General features: G+C 36.5%; 2 protein-coding genes across 2 annotated transcripts; both read left to right on the top strand.

The window, feature by feature from the left end:
* Positions 1–6,413: 6,413 nt before the first annotated feature.
* On the top strand, positions 6,414–10,465 carry LOC127660029 (DNA-directed RNA polymerase II subunit RPB7). The gene is made up of 8 exons (XM_052150080.1): positions 6,414–6,549; positions 6,934–7,043; positions 7,144–7,303; positions 8,793–8,843; positions 9,060–9,125; positions 9,227–9,298; positions 9,399–9,432; positions 9,824–10,465. The coding sequence occupies exons 1-8, from the start codon at positions 6,538–6,540 to the stop codon at positions 9,835–9,837; spliced, it is 519 nt and encodes a 172-aa protein (XP_052006040.1). The 5' UTR covers positions 6,414–6,537; the 3' UTR covers positions 9,838–10,465.
* Positions 10,466–10,956: 491 nt separating this feature from the next.
* Positions 10,957–21,013, top strand: LOC127660168 (elongation factor 1-gamma). Its single transcript, XM_052150277.1, has 10 exons — positions 10,957–11,017; positions 11,814–11,972; positions 12,058–12,121; positions 12,220–12,362; positions 12,471–12,614; positions 13,273–13,402; positions 15,732–15,951; positions 16,934–17,106; positions 17,289–17,413; positions 20,717–21,013. The coding sequence occupies exons 1-10, from the start codon at positions 11,006–11,008 to the stop codon at positions 20,873–20,875; spliced, it is 1,329 nt and encodes a 442-aa protein (XP_052006237.1). The 5' UTR covers positions 10,957–11,005; the 3' UTR covers positions 20,876–21,013.
* The last annotated feature ends 545 nt before the right edge of the window (positions 21,014–21,558 follow it).

Genomic DNA, 21,558 nt, shown 5'->3' with positions numbered 1-21,558 from the left:
TGGGCCAGTTCCTAAAATGTAAGATTTGTCTTCCCAGTCCACCCCTGCTTGGCAGGTGTGGAAAAGTGCATTCGTCTTGTTCCGACCCGTGGCCTAAAATACTCCTGTCTTGTCTTGGCAAGTGAGGGACTGGACTCTCTTTATTCTCAGTGAGAATAGTCTTTTAATTTATTTTAGATCTTTTTCTGCAATTCGAATTAAAATTCAATTTTGCATTCGGCCCAGCATTAATCCCCGGGTATTAACGCGATTACTGTTCGCAAAAGATCTTTGAGTCAGAAAGTCTGATAGAAGTTTTCACATGGTAATCCCCGAAATAATCCTTTCCCCTGGCGTTGCGGCAGGATCGGGCCAGAGGACCCTTTCTCTTGTTCAGAATTCAAGCAGGGCAGAATAGGTCCATTACTATTGAATGATAATTAATTCCTTACTCCAGTGCTTCAATTGTACAGGGATACCACTCCCCAAAAAAGAAAATAGCCCCCACAGCCCCGTGAAGAAGGCATTAGAATAAGAGAGTGAAATTCTAGGGTTACAATGCTTAAAGACAGCAGCAACTTTGTCACTGCCTTTTGTAATATACTCAGAGGTTTAATAATGCTTAAAAATGAAAACATCAACCAACTACATTTTTTAATTAACTGTGCATTACAATTTGTGTCAGTTAAATAGTATTCCTATGTTTGGAAATTACAAGCTATTGCATTTCTTTCTTTCTTTCTTTCTTTCTTTCTTTCTTTCTTTCTTTCTTTCTTTCTTTCTTTCTTTCTTTCTTTCTTTCTTTCTTTCTTTTCTAAGTATATTCATATCAAAATATATTCACATATACACCAAAATGTTTTACAGTAACTGGGCTTTTAGAACTGTATTTAATCTACAAACTAAATAAAATATTTGCAGTTGCTTTTATGCAATCATTAGTGTTATTGTTTTTGTAATGCTAATAATGTAGGTTGTTACATTTTATATGTATTTATGTCCAACCTTTTAAGTTACATTTACATTTATATAAACAATAATACTATAAATGTATACATTTAAATAAACAAATGTAAATATGTTTTATGTTTAATACATTTTATTTATTTTCTCAGCCCTTATAATTTTTTTATCACCATTATTATACTATATTTTGTAACAATATAAATCCGATAATCTGGTCCTGGATGCTGATTGGTTAAAAGCTGTGCTTTACTCATGATAAAGCACTGCTCTAACCTCTTCTCAGAACTTCTATTTGTATCAATCAGCAGCACCCATAGCTGACAGTTATTCTTGTTGCCTAGTAATATTTTGTTTATTGGTTATTTCCAGGGACTATTTCTGGTGGAAGGATGGCATTTAATTATTTTACTTACAAAATATAACATTTGAATAACATTTGTGCCCTAATTATTTTGGTGACCATTTCATAATAGCAATAATGTACTCAAGGTTGTGCCATATTGTGAATATAAACATGACTGAAGGGTTTGCAGGCAGTTGTCTAAATGCCCTTCAGCCGTGACTATATTCAAAATACAGCCTCTAATTGCCTTATTGCCATATTATATTATATTATATTATATTATTTGGCTTATTTCCGTATAGTAAAACTTCCATATCCACTACATCCTATGTCTGAAATCTACTCATGCTAACTGAAAGCTCATTATGAAAGCTCACCTGTTCAAATATTTAGATCATCCTAACATCAGTAAGTAATTAATAAATACAATTGCTTTTTATTTTTTTAGCCATTTAAAGCAGAGCAACAACAATAGTGTTGATTATTTTTTAAATGTATCATGTATGTCAGTTTTATGTTTCTTATTTATCTGGAAAGTATTTTGGTCAAATGCAATTTAAATGTGAAATTGAAATAAATGTAAACAATTAATTTGATTGTAATGTACTGTATTGTAATATTGGCTCTTTTTTTGTTTTGTTATTTTGCCAAATATACCTGGAATTTAGATTTCAAAACGGGTGCTATTATCAGAAGGCAATGGAATCTCATTACATGCTATGCGAATGTAAATTTTAGGCTCTCATTATAAGTCAGACACATAATGTACCAGTTCGTGAACCTAGTACTATCAATCAGATGTCCAAGTCTAAATACAAACCCTATGGTGGGGCATTCACTTGTCTTCATGTGTTTGTGCAAGTGCATAATTTACCTCTAGTTTACCCTGCATTAGTGCTAACAATGAGAGCTGTGTCTCTAAAGACTTTATATTTTAAAGTAACCAGGGCAACTATTTGGTAAAATTAGAAGAAGCTTTGCACAAGCTACATAACCATTAAAAGGGAGGAAGTATACAACGATTCTCTGACTAATGATAAGTTCATACACCTGACCTCACCAGACTGTTCTTTGCATTTGACTGTTTTCTTAGCAGATATTTTTAAACCTAAACTTATGGATGTGCTACACTGCTTGCCTCAAGTTACTATTTTTGCGTTTCTTTTACATTTTAGCATGTCTTTGTCTATCTATCATTATATTATTTGTCTTTTTTTATTTTTTTTTGCAAAAACACATCTCTGTTTATTGATGAAAATGGGTCATAGTTGTCTATTTCTGTTTCTATATGTGAGTGCCCACTTAATAAACCTACTGAAACATAGGTTTGGGTGATGGCATCACTTGAAGGTGTTTAAATCAGCCATATGGGTTTGAGTGCAATAACTTGAATCTCTTGCCAACAATGGAGTAATTGAGAAGGGAAAGGGGTCTGAGCTTGACTCGACAAAGCTGCAAAAACTCCTTTCACTCTAATGAAGCTGTTGTCTGGAGATTCTGTGTGGGGTTGGGAGGGTGATGGTGGACGTGATTTGTCATACAATCTGAATCTTTAGGAGGGCTGGAGAAAGACCTCCTCTCCATATGTCCGCTTATTTTGCATCTGAAAGCTACCTTTGGTGAGAGAAGGCAGAGGGGGAAGGAAAGTAGTGAGCAGAAGCTCTGGAACAGGGTTTTTCTTTCCATCAGTTCAGAGAGCACTCAGATTAACATTGGAGAAGGGGTTTACACTCTCTCAAAAAAATAAAAAATAAAATAAAAAAATAATACATTTGAAAAGAGTGTGTTGGTCAAAAAAAATTCACTCTTTTATGTAGCACAATAAAAACTAAATAAAAAACATTTATGGAATATTTTCTTACACATTTTCATTTTTTTTTTTTTTTTGCTTGTTAAAACCATTTCATATGGATACATCAATCACATACATCTTTTCATATATAAAAATTACTATTATTATTTATTTGTCTATTTTCCATGATTTCACTTGAATTTCATTAAAGATTTGCAGAGAGTGATTCAATTTGATACAGCATCAATTTGCAAAATTCAAACTCATGAGAGGTAAAAAGAGTTCCAGCTTTGTTTAAGTGTTTAAGCTTAAATTAACCTTTTTAAGTTAATTTTAATAAAGAAAATTAACAAAAAATTTGGGCAAATTATCTTAAAAAAAGTTGACTTTAGCTGATGGGTGAGTAGTTTGCATCCCTGAATTTATTCTTTAGCAAAAAACTAACAGCCCAGAGTGAAATATTTAACAGCTGAAAATATCTTAAAGGATATGCCAGAACTGCTGCATTAGCTCTTACTATTGGATTAGCAATTAACATAGTTTGAACATTATTATTGTCATATTACTATAGACTACAGTGGTAATGGCTAAAAAACAATGGAAAAACAAGTGAAAAAGCCCTTCTCATTTATATATCTTTCTGTTTTTTTCTGGCCTTAAGAGACTTATTTAATATTGTGTACGATTTTCCAGGGCTTGGTCAATGCGAGGCACTGTTAAGACAGTATGTGTGACATGCATTGACAAAGTGTCTTCTCTTTATATTCAAAGAGAGTGCCAAAACATACAATTCAGAAACTGAAACAGGGGTTTTCAGTGAAGCTGCAATATAGCAATGGCCAAACTCCCCACACACAGAGAAAGAGGGAATATAAAAGATTTGGTTTTGATTAAATGAAAGCCACGGTCTGCATTACACGAAGGCCATGAACTTGTGACAGCGAGGCCATCTGCCTCTGCAAGCATTCTCACTCCCTTTTTTAATATCAAGGTTAATGCTACGAGGCCCCACTTTCTGCAAGAATGTAGTGCAGAAACAAATGAAGAAATCCCCAAAGACCATCTCTGATTTTGGACTATGCATGATGCAAACCCCATCCACCATGCTCAGATATTTGTGGACATCTGCCAATGCTCATCAACATGCATGGCTTTAGTCCAAGGTATCTGACCTGCCTGAGCAACAATGGTGAGACAGTCTGATCTATAGCACTCCACTGCATTTGCTTTTATATGCTTGTGAAAGAGAAGCTTTTAAAACTTGCTATTAAAGCTACAAAACAGCAACAAAACTGGACTGACCCCTTTCAGAGACATTTTCTTACATTTCCTCATATATAGTTTCAATTGTCGTATAGCTTTTAGTAGTCCATAATGGGCCTCTTAAACACATGACATTCTACTTCATGATATTACAATTTTATGAATAGTGTCTATGTATTCAGGTAAAATAAAATAAAAAAGAAAAGGCTGTAATATAGGATTATATTATTGCCCTAGGCTATAGGCATTGTTGTTGTTGTTATTGTTGATTTTGTCGCATATTCGGTCTATTTGTTTGTATTCCCTTTTGTTCAGGCTTACTTATGAAAGCTATAGGCTACGTTGTTGTTTCGTAATACTGCTATTTAACGTGAATAAATGTCAGAAATGTCGTTGCTTGCCACCATTCCTGCATTAGCCTTCTAGGCGAGCTTGTGGGGGAAAATGTGGAAGTTCAGCACCTTCAGACCAAACAGCTCCTCTACGAACCTATAACCTGCTGTATTGAAACAGGCGCAACTCCGTCTCTAAAAACGACAACGACGATCTTAAGCGCTTGGTGATAAACTCATCATAACAAGTCTTCATATCAAAACCAGTTCAACACGCACACCACCAGCTTGACCGATAGAACATTTCGAAGTTCCTACCTAGAGTGACAAAGTTTAGTGTGGAATTATAGTGACATCTTGTGGTTGTGTATCGTCAATGTTATTCCATTCTGTGTATTTGTCCCAAACACAGACACAGAACGCATTTTTTCTCTCTCTCGCTATGTTAACATATTGTAATCTAAACACGTAGGCCTATGCAACATGTTTAAAATCATTTTTATATTAAATTATAAATTATGCTTCAGTAAACATTTCTTAACAAAATTTGTATTTATTTATTTATTTATTTATTTATTTATTTAAATGCAATGGATCAGTTGCACCGTAAAGAGAAGGGAATTTAGACCCCAAAAAGGTTAGCTACTTTGAAGATGTTAAAATATAACGTAGTTGAGAAGATAATGTGATCACTGCATAATTCGTTTTACTTCCATTGGTGTTATTTAATAGTTTTGATTATTACACTTTTATTCTAAAATATGGACAAAGAAATAATAATCAATGTGAAGGTGTACCATACTTTGATGTTGTTAAACATTTTAAGAGCTTTCAAAAATGGAAATTCTACATCTCTTTCATTATACCAGTATCTGGTCTACTTTTTCATTATATACACAGATCAGCCACAACATTAAAATTACCTATACCTAAAATTGTGCTAAATACAGCGCCAGCCCGCATCTCGGAATAGCATTATATTCTTCTCACCACAATTGTACAGATTGGTTATCTGAGTTACCATAGACTTTGTCAGTTTGAACTAGTCTTGCATTTCCGCCCACAGAGCTGGCCCTCACTGGGTGTTTTTTGTTTGTGGAGACTCTTGATGCGAGAAAATCCCAGGAGATCATCAGTTACAGAAATATTCAAACAGCCCGTCTGGCACCAACAATCATGGTCCAAATCACCAATTTTTTCCCCATCTGATGGTTGATCTGAACTTTGACTGAAGATTCTGACCCATTTCAGCATGATTTTATACACTGTAATCCTGCCACATGACTGGCTGATTAGATAATTGCATGTATGATTGTTGGTGCCAGATGGGTTGGTTTAAATATTTCTGTAACTGCTGATCTCCTGGGATTTTAACACATAACAGTCTCTAGAATTTACTCCAAATGGTACACCAAAAACAAAAAACATACAGTGAGCGACAGTTCTGCAGATGGAAATGCTTTATTGATGAAAGGGGTCAATGGAGAATGGCCAGACTGATTCAAACTTGCAAAGTATATGGTAACTCAGATAACCACACTGTACAATTGTGGTGAGAAGTATAGCATCTCAGAATAATATTCTCAGAATAATATTCTGAGATGTTGGTTGGCACTCTTTTGGCGGCACGACTGGGACCTACACAATATTAGGCAGGTGGCTTTAATGTTGTAGCGGATCGGTGTATTCCTTGTATTTTGGGGTTGGCACTTTTCTCACAGGACTCTTAATTTGAAATCTGAGTTACCGGAAATACTATTTTGTAGCTGGATTCCTAGATCTGCGCCTGAAAACGCAAAAAAACAATACACGCGGTTATTTGCTCAGTTTTATATAGAATTAAGACACAACGCTTTTAAGAAATGTTTTATCACGTAAGATATCTATTTTTATTAATATCTTGAAATTTAGCTAAGATTAGCAGCGAGAATACTACATTACATGTTGATTTGAGTCTCTGTTGTGTCTCAAAACATAATTTGCTGCCGACTTAAATATACTTTCTGAAGTGCTAATTTGCCATATTTGATAAAAATGTGAATATTGACCAGTGAATACTGCAAATGGTTTTATTTTACACAATGTTGCTGTGGTGTTGTTCATGTAATACATTAAATGTTTTTTACAAGACATTTGTGAATAGAATTCATAATCCCCACATGACTTGCAGCTTTTCAATAAATGGCAAATATGAATGTCCATTCCTATATTTTTTTTTTTTGCATGCGCTGATATTTTTTCAATACTGAATACTCTAGATCTCTTTGGAGCATGAGATTCTCCTCCACCCAAGATACTTTGGACCAAACCTTTTGAACACGGTCAAACAGAAACTGTTCACAGAGGTGGAGGGTACATGCACGGGAAAGTAAGTCAAATTGGAACACACAGATCTGACTTTCTTCATGAATGATATCCACTTGTGTTTGACAGTAATGACTCCATTATTCCTCTCTTTTGTTTCACAGGTATGGCTTTGTCATTGCAGTAACCACAATCGATAATATTGGAGCTGGTGTGATACAGCCTGGCAGAGGTTTTGTGCTGTACCCTGTCAAATACAAAGCTATTGTATTCCGTCCCTTTAAGGGAGAGGTGGTTGATGCTGTTGTCACTCAGGTTAACAAGGTGAGTCCATTTTATCTCCTGTCAAAGCTGCAAGTTTTGTTCTAGAGGTTTTTAAGAGCACTTTGAGTTATTGTACATGGTTTAAATGCTAATGAATCTCTTGTTAACGGAGTACTTGCACATTGATCATAAACTCAGCAAAAAAGAAACATCCCTTTTTCAGGACACTGATGATAATTTTGTAAAAATCTTATATCTTTACAGATCTTTATTTTAAAGGGTTTAAACAATGTTTTCCATGCTTGTTCAATGAACCATAAACAATTAATGAACATGTGCCTGTTTAACGGTCATTAAGACACTAACAGCTTACAGATGAAAGGCAATTAAGGTGACAGTTATAAACCCTTTCTACTGACTCTGAAAAACACCAAAATATTGATGCCCAGTGTCCCTGCTGATCTGCATGAACGTGCCTTGGGTATGCTGCATGGAGACATTAGGACTGCAGATGTGGCCGGGGCAATAAATTGCAATGTCCATACTGCGAGACGCACTGCAAGACAGTGTAACAACACCTGCACAGGGATCGGTACATCCGAATATCACACCTGCGGGACAGGTACAGGATGGCAACAACAACTGCCCAAGTTACACCAGGAACGCACAATCCCTTCATCAGTAATCAGACTGTCTGCAATAGGTTGAGAGAGGCTGGACGGAGGGCTTGTAGGCCTGTTGTAAGGCAGGTCCTTACCAGACATCACCGGCAACAGTGTCGCCTATGGGCACAAACCCCCCTTTGCTGGACCAGACAGGACTGGCAAAAAGTGCTCTTCACTGACGAGTCATGGTTTTGTATCACTAGGTGTGAAGGTCGGACTTGCGTTTATTGTCGAAGGAATGAGTGTTACACCGACGCCTGTACTCTGGAGCGGGATCGATTTGGAGGTGGAGGGTGCTTCGTGGTCCGGGGCAGTGTGTCACAGCATCATCGGACTGAGCTTGTTGTGATTGCAGGAAATCTCAATGCTGTCCGGTACAGGGAATATATCCTCCTCCCTCATGTGGTATCCTTCCTGCAGGCTCATCCTGACATGACCCTCCAGCATGACAATGCCACCAGCCATACTGCTCGTTCTGTGCATGATTTCCTGCAAGATGGGAATGTCAGTGTTCTGGTGGCAAATCTGGTGCAGTCCATGAGTAGGAGATGCACTGCAGTAATTAATGCAGCTGGTGGCCCCTCTTGATTTTGACCCCCCCCCCCCCCTTTGTTCAGGGACACTATTCAATTTCTGTTAGTCACATGTTTGTGAAACTTGTTCAGTTTATGTCTTAGTTGTTGAATTTTTTATGTTCATACAAATATTTACACGTTAAGTTTGCTGAAAATAAAAGCAGTTGAAAGTGAGAGGATGTTTCTTTTTTGCAGAGATTATATGAAATGTTGATATAACTTAATAGTATGATGTTTAAAGAGAGAAAAAGTAAATCTGTTGAACCCTTAATAAAATTTTTGCTTCCATTTCATCCCCCCTTTTCTCAGGTTGGACTCTTTACAGAAATTGGCCCCATGTCCTGTTTCATCTCTCGACATGTAGGTCTTCCATGAGAAATTGTTTTGATAGTAAGCTTCAGCAGTAAATGATTGCTTAGTGCAACCAAGCTCCTTATAACAGTATTTTATTAAAAACATTTTGACACATTAAATATTAAACTATTAAATTAATGGTTATTTGAAGTGTCATAGCCAACTGTGTAAGTGTCCAAGCTTATAGCATGTTTTATATATCCATGTTATTTCTGTATCTAGTCCATTCCCTCTGAGATGGAGTTTGACCCAAACTCAAATCCCCCCTGCTATAAGACAGTTGATGAGGTAAGTGTCATTGAATTGCCTTAAAAGTTTAATTGACGGGAAATCTATACAAATCCAGAACATGAACAAATATTTATCATTTCGGTTTGTTTCTTCAACAGGACATTGTGATCCAACAAGATGATGAAATACGACTAAAGATCGTGGGAACTCGAGTGGATAAGAATGATATTGTAAACGTCTTTCCCTTTTTCTTTCATGTGCTGAATATTCTTTAATAATTGTTAATAATTATTTATGATTGTTCAAATTCTTCAACCGCTTTTATTTTAGTTTGCCATTGGATCGCTTATGGATGACTACCTGGGTAGGTATTTCTTGTGATGAAATGCGTATTCTGTCACAGTTGTTTTTACAGTCAGTGGCGTGCAATTAGATGTGCTTAAAATGTCACACATATTTACAGTTCGTACTCCTCACTTTTCTCTAACTCTTATAATTTATAAAAATGGTTTTAAGTCTTTTTTCATTATTATTATTATTATTATTATTATTATTATAAAGCAAAATGTCAGCAATAAGATAATATTGACAAAACCATTACAATGATTTATTATTGATCACAAATTTAGACTTGACACTTGGCAGTTTTTTTTTCTATAAAAAAAGAGTTTTGTTTCTACAACATCCATGTCTTTGATTGCTAATATATATTGTGTTATCTAAATAATGTCTGGAATTTCCACTTTTTCTTTCAGGTCTTGTCAGCTGATTCTTCTGTCAAGGATATGGGAAATATGAAAGCTGTGATGATGCATCGTAGTTGCTTATGTATATACTGTAATTACTTTCCCATGAAGTATCCTCATGATGCTGGCCTCTTTATTCTCCAGTTGTCCCATGGGAACATGTTTCTTGTGGAACAGAATCAAATAGAAGGGGAACAATATGTAGCTCAGCAGTGGATCTACATGTATGTTAACTCTTGAAAATGAATAGCTTAATAGTGAGACAGCAAAGAATACGGTATATATCAGTAGGGCTTTCAGTTATTAAAAGATCCTATGAGGAAAAACTAGTTGACAAGGACATTTTGGAAGGACAATATAATGATTCAACATATTGCTTTTGGAGTTATCAACATCCTTGCTATATTAAAGTTTGCATTTTTTTAAATACATTTGTTAACTTCATTCTGTCCTCTCCTATTTTTTTCCACTTTAGTAATACAGTATTCACAATTATTGGAATTTCACACAAACATAAACAATCGTAAAACTGCTAAACAAAAATCGTAAGCCTATACTCAACATTTTGCAGTCTTGCATGAACTTGCTTTGGGGCTCATGACATCGATTAATTTAAAATAAAGACATACTGGTTTGGAACAAAAAAGTTATTAAAATGATGATTATGTAACATTAAATGAATAAATCATTATTAAATTATTCCTGTATTTTGCTTCTATGCTTACGAAGCCTTCGGAAACGTACATGAATCAGCCAACCTGTGGTGGAAATCTCTGCACAATACATTAAACATAAAAAATAAAACAAAGAAATCCAAGAAAATGGGGCATTTCCGTTACAAACAAAAAACTTTTTTCTAAATATTGAAGAACGGAGGTGGTCATATAATTTATAAATAAAGTGCTAAGCCAAAATATTAATATAAGTAACCAATAAATGTATTAAATTGTAATCTTTATAATACCATATTCTATATCTTCAAATGAGATGAGAAAGTATCTGTAACAACGCATTTTTCTATTAACCAATTCTGAAAATTCACAAACACAAAAAAAATCTGTATTTCAGCAGAGATGTTTTCATCAAACACTTTCAACATCCACACGCCCTCATTACGTATTATTTCTACGACATAACTGGCCTTTACGTCAGCGCTGCGCAAAGTGGTTCCTTCTTTCTCTCGTCCTGAAGATGGCGGCAGGGGTGAGTAAGATGGGAGAAAATCATTACACCCTTTATTTCTACACATCTTCATCCTCAATCGTCCTTAAATCACACCAATCCGTACATCTTCAAACCTTATTGCCATACCGCTATGATTTACAACCTGTTTTAGAGTTATTGCAGCGATTAGTTTTTTTAAAAACTCCGTACACCCCTTTAATAGGTGGTTGGAGTGCGGAAAGGCTGGAGCGCAGCGCTACGGTCCTTTGTGCCACGTTTCTCGGTTCGAGTTTCATTTTTGTTGTTTTTATCCTTTTTAATCTTGTTGTAAATGCCAGAATGATATGTTATGCGTTACTGCACTTTAATTTCATTAAAGTGAAGTGGATATGTTTGCCGATACTTTAATGTGGCAATATAAGGGGGTACACAAACATACGGAGTTGGGTAGAATGCAGTCTTTGCGATTGTCATTAAGGCGTGGTAATAAAATACTTTCCATTTTTGTTATTGACATCAACAAGAGAGTTAAAAAAAACGTAAAGGCATAGGAATGGCACCAAATACATGTGACATTGCAACATATACCAGCCTTTTATTTATGCTAGCATTAGGCCTCTTTTTAAATACATTTTAAACATTGTCAGTCCTTGAAATTCACTCTCAGCTGTGTCTACCCCTTGGAAAGTGCAGTGTAATGCTCCATGAGTGGAACTTATGTTAAACGTAACATTTCCCTATGAAGGGGCACTAGGCTATGTGTTGGTGAGTGGAGAAAGGCAAAGCAAACAGCATTAGTTACAGTGACATGAAATGATATCTTCTCTTTCTGCAGACTCTCTACACATACCCAGAGAACTGGAGGGCCTTTAAGGCTCAGATTGCTGCCCAGTACAGTGGGGCTCGTCTGAAGATTGCGAGCAACTCCCCTGCCTTCACCTTTGGGCAGACAAACCGATCCCCTGCTTTCCTGAACAACTTTCCTTTGGGCAAGGTCAGTTTTATCAAGTTGCCTTCTCTGCATTTGTGAACAAGTGTTCTTGATGTAGAATTAATAAACGCAGTGCTTGTCACCTTAGGTTCCTGCTTACCAGGGTGATGATGGCTTCTGTCTGTTTGAGAGCAATGCCATTGCTCACTATTGTAAGTAACAACTGTTTTGGATTTATTTTGTTGTGCTGTTGCTGATGTGTTTGCCTTTATAGGGAATAGATATTAACACCAGTGTATTATTCTGACAGTGAGCAATGACGCCCTTCGTGGCAGCACTCCCCAGGCCAGTGCACAGGTGCTGCAGTGGGTCAGCTTTGCTGACTCTGAAATCATCCCTCCAGCTAGTGCCTGGGTGTTCCCCACCTTGGGTATTATGCAGTTCAACAAACAGGTTAGTTTTGCAAGTTGTTCATTAAGTATATGTGAATTGAATGCTTTTTAATGTAGTGCCTCTTCATCGAATATTCTGTAAAAACAAAACATATTGTGTCTTTTATAGGCCACAGAACAAGCCAAGGAAGAGGTGAAACGAGCCCTTGCCGTCCTGAATCAGCACTTAAACACTCGCACTTTCCTGGTTGGGGAGAGAGTCAGTCTGGCTGACATCACTGTTGTCTGCTCACTGGTCTGGCTGTACAAACAGGTGAGTCTGCACATTATCTCTTGAAAAGCTGTGCTGTAAGCAGGTCGAAGGAAGGCTGAAATTCATTGTTATATCAGAACAGCTCTGAATTAAGCCTTAAAACTCAGGGAATTAAAATATTCTAATTAGAAGGGTTGTTTTAAATTGACTTTGATAGCAGAGATCATGCATGTGGTTTCACAATTTCCTTAAATCGGATATCCAGAGTCTGCAGGCTGATTAACATTGTGGAGGATGAGAGATTAAGATATTTAATGCCCATTGCAATGAATATGCAGCCCTTGTGGGGACTAGTTCTTTCAGTTAGTCATCCTCCTAATTAGACATTGTGAAACATTACATTTTACTTGAATTTGGTGCTATTTTAGTACATTTCTATGTTTATACTGTGGCAGGCTTTGTTTGAAAAATATCAATGAAGCAATATTGTTTTGTTTCCTAAGATGTCAAATTTAAGCAGTCAATTTAGTCTGCGATTCACTATGAAAAATTATCAGATTAATCGCAATTAAAAATTGTAATCGACTTACAGACCTAGAATATATGGATAATTATTTTTCAGTTCTAGGTTGTCGGGTGTTTTATGCTTCTTGCTTGCTGTCCTTTCATGCTGAATTTTTCGTTGTGGTTGTTAAAATCATTATTTTAATATCTTTAGGTTCTTGAGCCTTCTTTCCGCCAGCCGTACCCCAATGTCACTCGCTGGTTTGTGACCTGTGTCAACCAACCTCAGTTTAAGGCTGTTTTGGGAGAGGTCAAGCTCTGTGAGAAAATGGCTCAGTTTGATGGTAAGTTTCTCCTAATAATTGCATGTTTTTACCATTTCGCTATGGCAAAAATAATTGGTGTGATAAAACCGAGGCGATATAGTCAGCACAGGGATGTGAACCCCATCTGTATCAGTTTATCAAAGTGATATCAAGGGGGAAAATTTATGAACTGACTGACAATGATATGTCAAAGGCAAATACAGTCAATCGGTCAGAGCAGAGAGAAATGTAGCACCTCAATCTACAGAATTATCACTTCTATCTACTTGGAACCTCGCAGTTAAGGAGGTTTGAAGGAGCGTTCTTGAAATTGAGGCAAATCATTGAAATGTTAGGTAAATATTTGGCAGGTGACACCTGATGGTGTTGTACCTTATTTGAAAAACTGAGGTTGTCACTGTTAGCTTAGTTCACCTTAAATTCAGGTATACTTATATTGCATGTGCAAGGCAAAGGTTTTTAGATTGCCTTCGGTTGATTTATCTTTTGTCTCATTTTAACAATGATCATGTTGAAGCCAGTATATGTCACAAGCTAAATGGACCTGAGCCACTCCATTGCTGTTCATTTCTAAACTGGCACTTGTCCATATTAGGATTGCAGCGGTATACCGGTTTCATGGTATGAACGGTTTTCATACCATGTACATTTGCCTGTCAGACTCGTCAACTTGCGCCACACACATATTCATGCAGCGGAGGAAATGTCAGGGGTGTGTGTGTGTGTGTGTGTGTGTGTGTGTGTGTGTGTGTGTGTGTGTGTGTGTGTGTGTGTGTGTGTGTGTGTGTTAAAGCAGTGTTTCTCAACTGGTGGGTCATAACCAAAAAATGGGTCGCAGGTCTACGTCATGGACAGCAGGGAAAGAACAATGCCATGGTTCTCCCATTGAAGATATTTATGCAGCCACACAAATGATTGCCTATTTAGGACTGCTTAGGCAGATTTAATGATAATCTTGCAATCAGCTAAAGGCTTCTCATATGCACTTTCGCACGAGTGTAACAGAACCAGCTCGCGATCATGATCTGCTCTTCTCTCTGGCGCGCATGCAACAACCGGGCTTCCCTCGATATTGCGGATCGCAGACTTCAACTGATGTGACCAATTTAAATTCTAGTGAGACTTTTCTAGTTTAAAGTGTTAAGAAGTCAATTCGAACCCCTCAAACAGTTGGCAGCCCAGACATGACAAACGGCACTGAGGAAAAGAGCAACACTGTGCTATGTGCTAATTTGTTTTTTATTATACATCACCTTTACAAAATTGTTTCATGATTTCACATGAACAAGTTTCATTTGTAGTAATCTAAAAGTAGAATCTATTAGACCTCCATTTTATATCAACAGTGGCAGTTGTAGTTAAAGTTTCACGGTGTGTTTCAGCTAGTACTTTATTTTTTCATAAATACTATAATTGTATATTATTACTATTATTTAAGATGAGCTACAATGACCTAACCAAACCATGGTAATGAGGTGCCTTTCCTCCTGTGTAATATGAGTGTTCTGTTAGGAAAATTAGGAAACAAACAGGAAAATAATGGGCTCTTATAAGTAAATATGCTCTTCAATTTTTAAAAAGGGGGAGAGAAGTCTTCCTGTTTTGTTGACGCCAGCAACAAAAATGATGTCACTTGATGCATGTCCTTGTACTTGAAAACCATGAACAAAACTATGCAGGATGGTAGGTAATGCGTCCAAGGATACATTAAATACAGGTTACGTTTTTACTATGGTGTGTCACCACTTGATTTCCAATGTAAAATCTGTCCTGAAGCAAAACCAGTTGAGAACCACGGCATTAAGGAGCAGTATGGCCTCGCTTTTGTGCACCTTCAGTATATGTTAATTGTTAATAATCAAAGGACATTACTCATACAGCTGATGTTATTTTTCATTTAGTAGTTAATTTAACATGCTATGCTAACATGCTTTAGTTAAATACCATCTTATAGTTACATGCTTTTTGTTATCATGTTTATTATTATGGTTCTGTTCGCTTTTATTTTTAAAAGGGAGACTTTTTTTTGCGCATACTACCACTTAAAAATTTTTTACCCTGCCAAAGGTAAAACACCATAAATATGACAACAATGAAAGGTGATATAGTGGTGCTCAAATAATATGCCCTATACCCATCCTGTATAAAAACTGTTCAACATCTTCAGTTTGAGTGCAGATCTTGAACAGTCCTTGGCATCTGAAACTTAATATTAAGGTAGAAGTTTGATTGGATCTCTCAGATTAAGTCTGTTGTTTTTTTATTACCCTTTTTGAGCTCTACAGTGAAATCTCCCTTGCTTAATGTACAAGTCATTTTGCTTCACCTACGATTGTCATTTATCTAGCTAAGAAGTTTGCTGAAATGCAGCCCAAGAAGGAGACTCCTGCTAAAAAAGAGAAGGGTGGTAAGGAAGGAGGCAAGCAGCAGCAACCGCAGCAGGAGAAAAAAGAAAAGAAAAAGGAAGAAAAGAAGGCCCCACCTGCTGAGGAGGAGATGGACGAATGTGAGGCTGCATTGGCTGCTGAGCCAAAAACCAAGGACCCTTTTGCTCACCTTCCAAAAAGGTACTTAATGCTTGACCACTAATTTTAGTAGAGGTGCACCTATCAGGAAATTTTACACTCTGATTGGGCAATGCCAATCCGATCACCTATATTTTTGATGTGCCCCCTGTCACTTTGCAACAAGTTATATGCCCCACACAGTATACTTTCAATTTACATTAATTGTGAAATGCTAACATTGAGTTGAAAACATTAATGAATAGTTCTGTTTTGTTTTCACTATCAAAGATTATTGTGACATACTGACAACCAGTAAACATCATGAAAGCGTCACACACAGCAGATATGTGTTCAAAAATATAAGATATATCCACTACAAGCTTCAGTGAGAAATTATTTGTTTATCATCATTGCTGTTTATTGTAATGCATCACTAATTAATAAGCAACTGTGTGAAGTTGTGGTGCTGTTATTAAAGGTTAAACTAATAAATACTGTTATTAGTGGTGTTGTGACAAACATGTCTCAATTAAATTTGGGTTCTCACAAAAAAGCAATGAGTGGCTGAGATTGAGAGTGCACCTGTTGGACTGCGTGAAACAGTGTGTATAATATATCACTCTACATACTGCCTGACTATTGTGACTCGCATTACATCATGTGTACTCCGATTTGTATTCGCATCTTTGTTTGTTTTTACATATGTTTGCAGTATCTTGGGCCTCTCAGCGAGTGGCATATTCATCTGAATTACAGCATGTCATAGTGCAAATTCTTAAGATTGTCAATAATTCACCCTCAAGTGGCTGCACTGTCATGTTTTGACGACTGAGCAAGTGCTCATTCATTAGAGAAGCAGTGTGTAAGTTTGTGTGTGCTGCAATCAAAAAAAGATTAGCCCTGTATCTAGGCACAATCACAGATTTAAGATGAAAATCAGCCGATTGCAATTGTTGCACCCCTAAATGGTAGTATGACTACCTGTTATGAGATGGGTTCCCTTCAGAACTCTCATCATAGTGTTTTCCTGTCTTGTCACCAGTTCATTTATCATGGATGAGTTCAAGAGAAAATACTCCAATGAGGACACTCTGTCTGTGGCCTTGCCTTACTTCTGGGAGCACTTGGATCGTGAGGGCTTCTCAATCTGGTATGGGGAGTACCGCTTTCCTGAAGAGCTGACTATGGCCTTCATGAGCTGTAATCTTATCACCGGTACGATTGGGTCACACTGTCTTTATCTCTTGTTTGAAGTTTCAAAACCATTAATCATTAATTGTCAGGAATTGTATTACTTTGAGTTCTTGGTTTATTCAGTTTAATTTAACAACTTGCACAAGATATGAGCAGCTCATAGTTAGGGTTGTCTGCAAGTACTCTCATGCTCTTCTCCTCAGGAATGTTCCAGCGACTTGACAAGCTGCGTAAGAATGCTTTCGCCAGTGTCATCCTGTTTGGTGCAAACAACGACAGTTGCATCTCTGGGATCTGGGTCTTCAGAGGCCAGGACCTTGCTTTTACTGTGAGTGATTTAAATCTTTCTCCACTCTGTTGCGTTCCCTATAAAATTTGAATTTTATGGATGACATGCCTCCTTGCTAAAAATGTTAGCTGTAAGACTGTCACCATTATATAGAACGCTGGTGTTATCGGCTAAAGAGTTTTTTTGATCGTTTGTTTGTCTCTCCGATCAGTTGCATTGAAGCTGAGGTTGAAATTAAAATAAAAAAATGTTCAGTGAAGTTATTTCACCAGAATGTCTTCTGTTTTAATGGCATTTATAGCTTTATCCATCTTTGCTAGGTTATCTAGTTTCTGGTACTTGTTGTACTTTGCAGGGAATGCTGGTGTACTCATCAGTACATTTAGGGCATAATTTTGAAATTATGATGTCTGATGTCATATTAATTTCAAGATCATTGCAGACCTGTTCCGATACTGACGTTTTATAAACAATCCGAATCCGATATTATGTGCTACTTCAGTTCTGTTAAGCTCCAAAAATGACACAATCACCATTAAAAGTGTTTCATATGACTCTTGCATATTATTCAAAGCCACTTGAAGACTTGCAATAGCTCTGTGAATCATGTGTTTTATAAGTAAATGTATAAAATGCACACGCAGCTCCAGCACTGCCGATTACACACGCACGCCTATTTTTTGCCTTCGCGCGGTGCGTAATATTTGAGCGCTACTCACTAACAACATCTCAAATGTACATGCTCAATAGTTTGGTTCACTTATATGCATTTAGAACGGCACCAGAGGTGCATTTTTACCAGAATTTGAATATGAAGCGAATTAAACTACTGTGAACTTTCCTACAAACAGACACATACAGGACTTCCTGGAGAGTTCAGAATGTCAAAATAAAAGTGTGAGGGTTTAAAAGTTAAAGATGTCACTGAGGCAGAGATATGAACTCCGTAGCAGGGTTTATTGAACAGACGATTGAAACAGTGATGTAAACATTGTGAGTAAATCTAGTTGAGCAGGGTGGCAAACAGCAGGTGAGTAATATAAAGACAGGGTATAGACACGATGAACATATAACTTGCAACAACAGTCTTGTGATACTTGCAATAATGAAGACACTGGTATGTTTGACATAGAAAGGTCTGAAGTCTCAGAGATGCTATTGTTGAGAACGGACAAAGTGTGTGTGTGAAAGAGGGGTATATATGCGTTTCTTGGTTAGCCACTAATTGTGTGTGTGTGTGTGTGTGTGTGTGTGTGTGTGTGTGTGTGTGTGTGTGAGTGAGAGATCAGAACTCGGGGTAGAGTGAGCTGTGACTGAAGTGAGGAAGAGAGTGAGACCGATGGATCCGTGACAAATGGCGCACGATTGAGATCTATTACTATATTATCATTTGTTTACAAATTATAATAATATTTAAGTTGAATGAAAATGTAGCTGATATCTTATAACTAAATTGAACAAATAAGAGCTTTGAATCCTTTAAAGTCCAGATACAAGTTGAAATTTTTTTTTAAAAAGAATGGTAACTTTTTTGCTGATGACTTGTACTGGAATAACTTAAATATACTGGAGTCTTGCTGCTACATTATCCAGTATACTAGTTAACAAAGTTTTTCTTAAGCTATACATTTTATATTAAAATGTGTAGTTAGAGGCTTGTGTTTCTTTCCATATTAAAGAGTACACCCAATTAGTTTCACACAATAATGTAAATATATTCTAAACCATTCCAAATCATGCAAAAAACAACACTGGTATCTGATCGATATCGGCCGATAACTGAGATTTCCAATATCAGGATCGGAAGAGAAAAAGCGGTATCGCTGCATCCATAGTCTAAGCAGGTGTGCTATAAAATATTGATAGTTGGTTGATTCTTGATGTTTAGTTGGCAGGCAAGTAGTTTTTGTTAATAGAAAGGTTGTCAAATTAAAGCGTGATTTAGTTAATTATTAGATAAAAATTGACATTTGAATGCTAATATGGTAATATATTAGCTATATTAATACTTATATTTAAAGCAAATGCGTTCAGTGTGAGCAGCCCCTTAGGTGGGGGCCATTATATCTTGCTCTCTTGTCAGTGTTTCTCAGATTAAGTAATGGGTTTTTAAATATTTTGTCAGGAAAGGATTTCGGTTTAGAAATGTTTGTGTTGAAATCCTTCACTCATCATGTGCCAATGGAAATGTACTTTAAGATTTTCAGTGAAAGAGTATTGGGCAATAGTATCCAACTGCAGCCCTGCAGCACCATCAGTTTCAAGGCAGAAGCAGCAGTCTCAGGGCAGGAGGGAGGGCGAAGCTATGATATGCTGTTTTTGTGTTAAAATATATATATATATATATATATATATATATATATATAAGTATTCTACTACAACAAACACGTTTTAAGATTGTGTGTGCTTTAAGCTTTCTGAAAAAGTATACAAATTTTTGGCCATTAGTCCACAGTATGTGTAAATGAGCTTTTAAATGTGAGTGTGAAAAAGAGGTCAAAAAGCAGTCTCTGGATGGGTTTTACCTATTAAAATAGCCTTAATTCAAGAGGTGAGACACGTGATGTGACTTTTGAATTTAATGGATTACCCTTAACTATTTTTGTATTACATTTTCAACCTCATTGAACAATGCAACTAATCATTAGTAAGATTAAAATAGCAGGCCAAAATAAAATTGTAAAGTAAAAACACAATGAATGAGGATTCAGTAATGATGGCGAAGCACACTCTATTATACTTTTATATGTACAATTATATAATAACTAATTTCTTCTTAAAAATTGTGTTAGTTTGGGAATAAAGACATGATGGAGAAATAAGCAACAGCTCTATCTACATTTAAATAGCAGGCTAAACGAATAAATCTGTATATTAGTTCATTTTGAAAGAGACAATGTAAACTTGTTAGTTTTACTGGCAAACCTCTGTAATAAACACTGTTAATCCAGAAGGTAAATGCAATATCCCCAGGTAATGTTTGATTCATTAAAGCATGACAAATGTAAGCATCAACAACATTAACAGGAAACGTATCCAAGCACTTAGCGAGTAAACTACTTCACCAAAAAAAAAAGATATAACTTCTAGCACATAAACATCCCTCGAATGCTTTGATCAGAAACTAACTGCAATAACAACTATATTCCGCCCAGAGACTGCTGCCCTGGCGCTTCTGCCCTGCAACTGGATATAACTTGAATTGAACTGTAGCTAAATATTCTGACTCCATTTAACCAGTATGGAGGTCCGTTATTTGACAGATTTATTGTTTGGTGGCACAATTAAAAGAATTTTCTCAGGAAAAAGCTAATTTTTATTATTTTTCTCATCTTTTCTCAGCTGAGTGAGGATTGGCAGATCGACTATGAGTCATACACTTGGCGCAAGTTGGATGTGGACAGTGATGAGTGCAAGACCATGGTGAAGGAATACTTTGCATGGGAGGGAGAATTTAAACATGTAGGCAAACCTTTCAACCAGGGCAAGATTTTCAAGTGAGACTGGATCCAACAGCCAGTATTTATCAACGTCAGATTCAATGGACATGAAACCTGTTTGAGAATCCCATGTACAAGTTAATGTGCTGTGGTGGAAGGAAGATTTAAGTTGAGAAAAAATAAAAACTTTTTCACAATCCCTCTTTGGAAGTGTTCTTTTGATTAAAAGGAGTTTAAGTAAATTTATCAGCTGTCAATTTGAAAGTTTGCATCAATGGGGGGGGGTGCAGCAAGTTTAAAGTGTGGCCTGTTTTTAGGCATTGCTACAAAAATGAGTTTAAAATCTGTTCATTTCTATTCTTGTAAATGGTTAACAGTTTTGTGATGTTCTGGGAAGCTATCCTATGAGGTAAAGTATAAAAGTTGCTCTTAATTGGGTGGTGCTGGCTTTACTGTTCCACAAAATATTTCACCACAGTGCTTAATGCTCTTCAGGGATCTGAGAATGATAAAGCATATAAATTGTGAACTTTTCAAATCTGGAAATCATTACTTCTCCGGGAACAAAATGGCGTCCTGCACATTTAATGAAGGGAATGTTTGTAAATGACATTTGGAAATGATGATAAACCAGAAAGTCCACCAGAGGGAGCCAAAAGTCACATATCACATGAAAGTGTTGGAAGATTGCACAATCTGGGTCCTGACGACTTTTAAGCGAAGCTTGTCGTTCGTTCATGGTGA

Source organism: Xyrauchen texanus, chromosome 19 (genome assembly GCF_025860055.1).
Source record: "Xyrauchen texanus isolate HMW12.3.18 chromosome 19, RBS_HiC_50CHRs, whole genome shotgun sequence".
NCBI lineage: Eukaryota > Metazoa > Chordata > Actinopteri > Cypriniformes > Catostomidae > Xyrauchen > Xyrauchen texanus.
This window is presented reverse-complemented; position numbering and strand designations above follow the sequence as displayed.

Bases quoted from the DNA above. Each gene is read 5' to 3' on its own strand.
- LOC127660029 (XM_052150080.1), top strand. The intron at 7,304-8,792 runs GTGAGTCCATTT...CCCTTTTCTCAG, and splicing joins TTGTCACTCAGGTTAACAAG to GTTGGACTCTTTACAGAAAT. The intron at 9,126-9,226 runs GTAAGTGTCATT...TTTCTTCAACAG, and splicing joins GCTATAAGACAGTTGATGAG to GACATTGTGATCCAACAAGA.
- LOC127660168 (XM_052150277.1), top strand. The intron at 12,122-12,219 runs GTAAGTAACAAC...TTATTCTGACAG, and splicing joins CAATGCCATTGCTCACTATT to TGAGCAATGACGCCCTTCGT. The intron at 13,403-15,731 runs GTAAGTTTCTCC...TCATTTATCTAG, and splicing joins GAAAATGGCTCAGTTTGATG to CTAAGAAGTTTGCTGAAATG.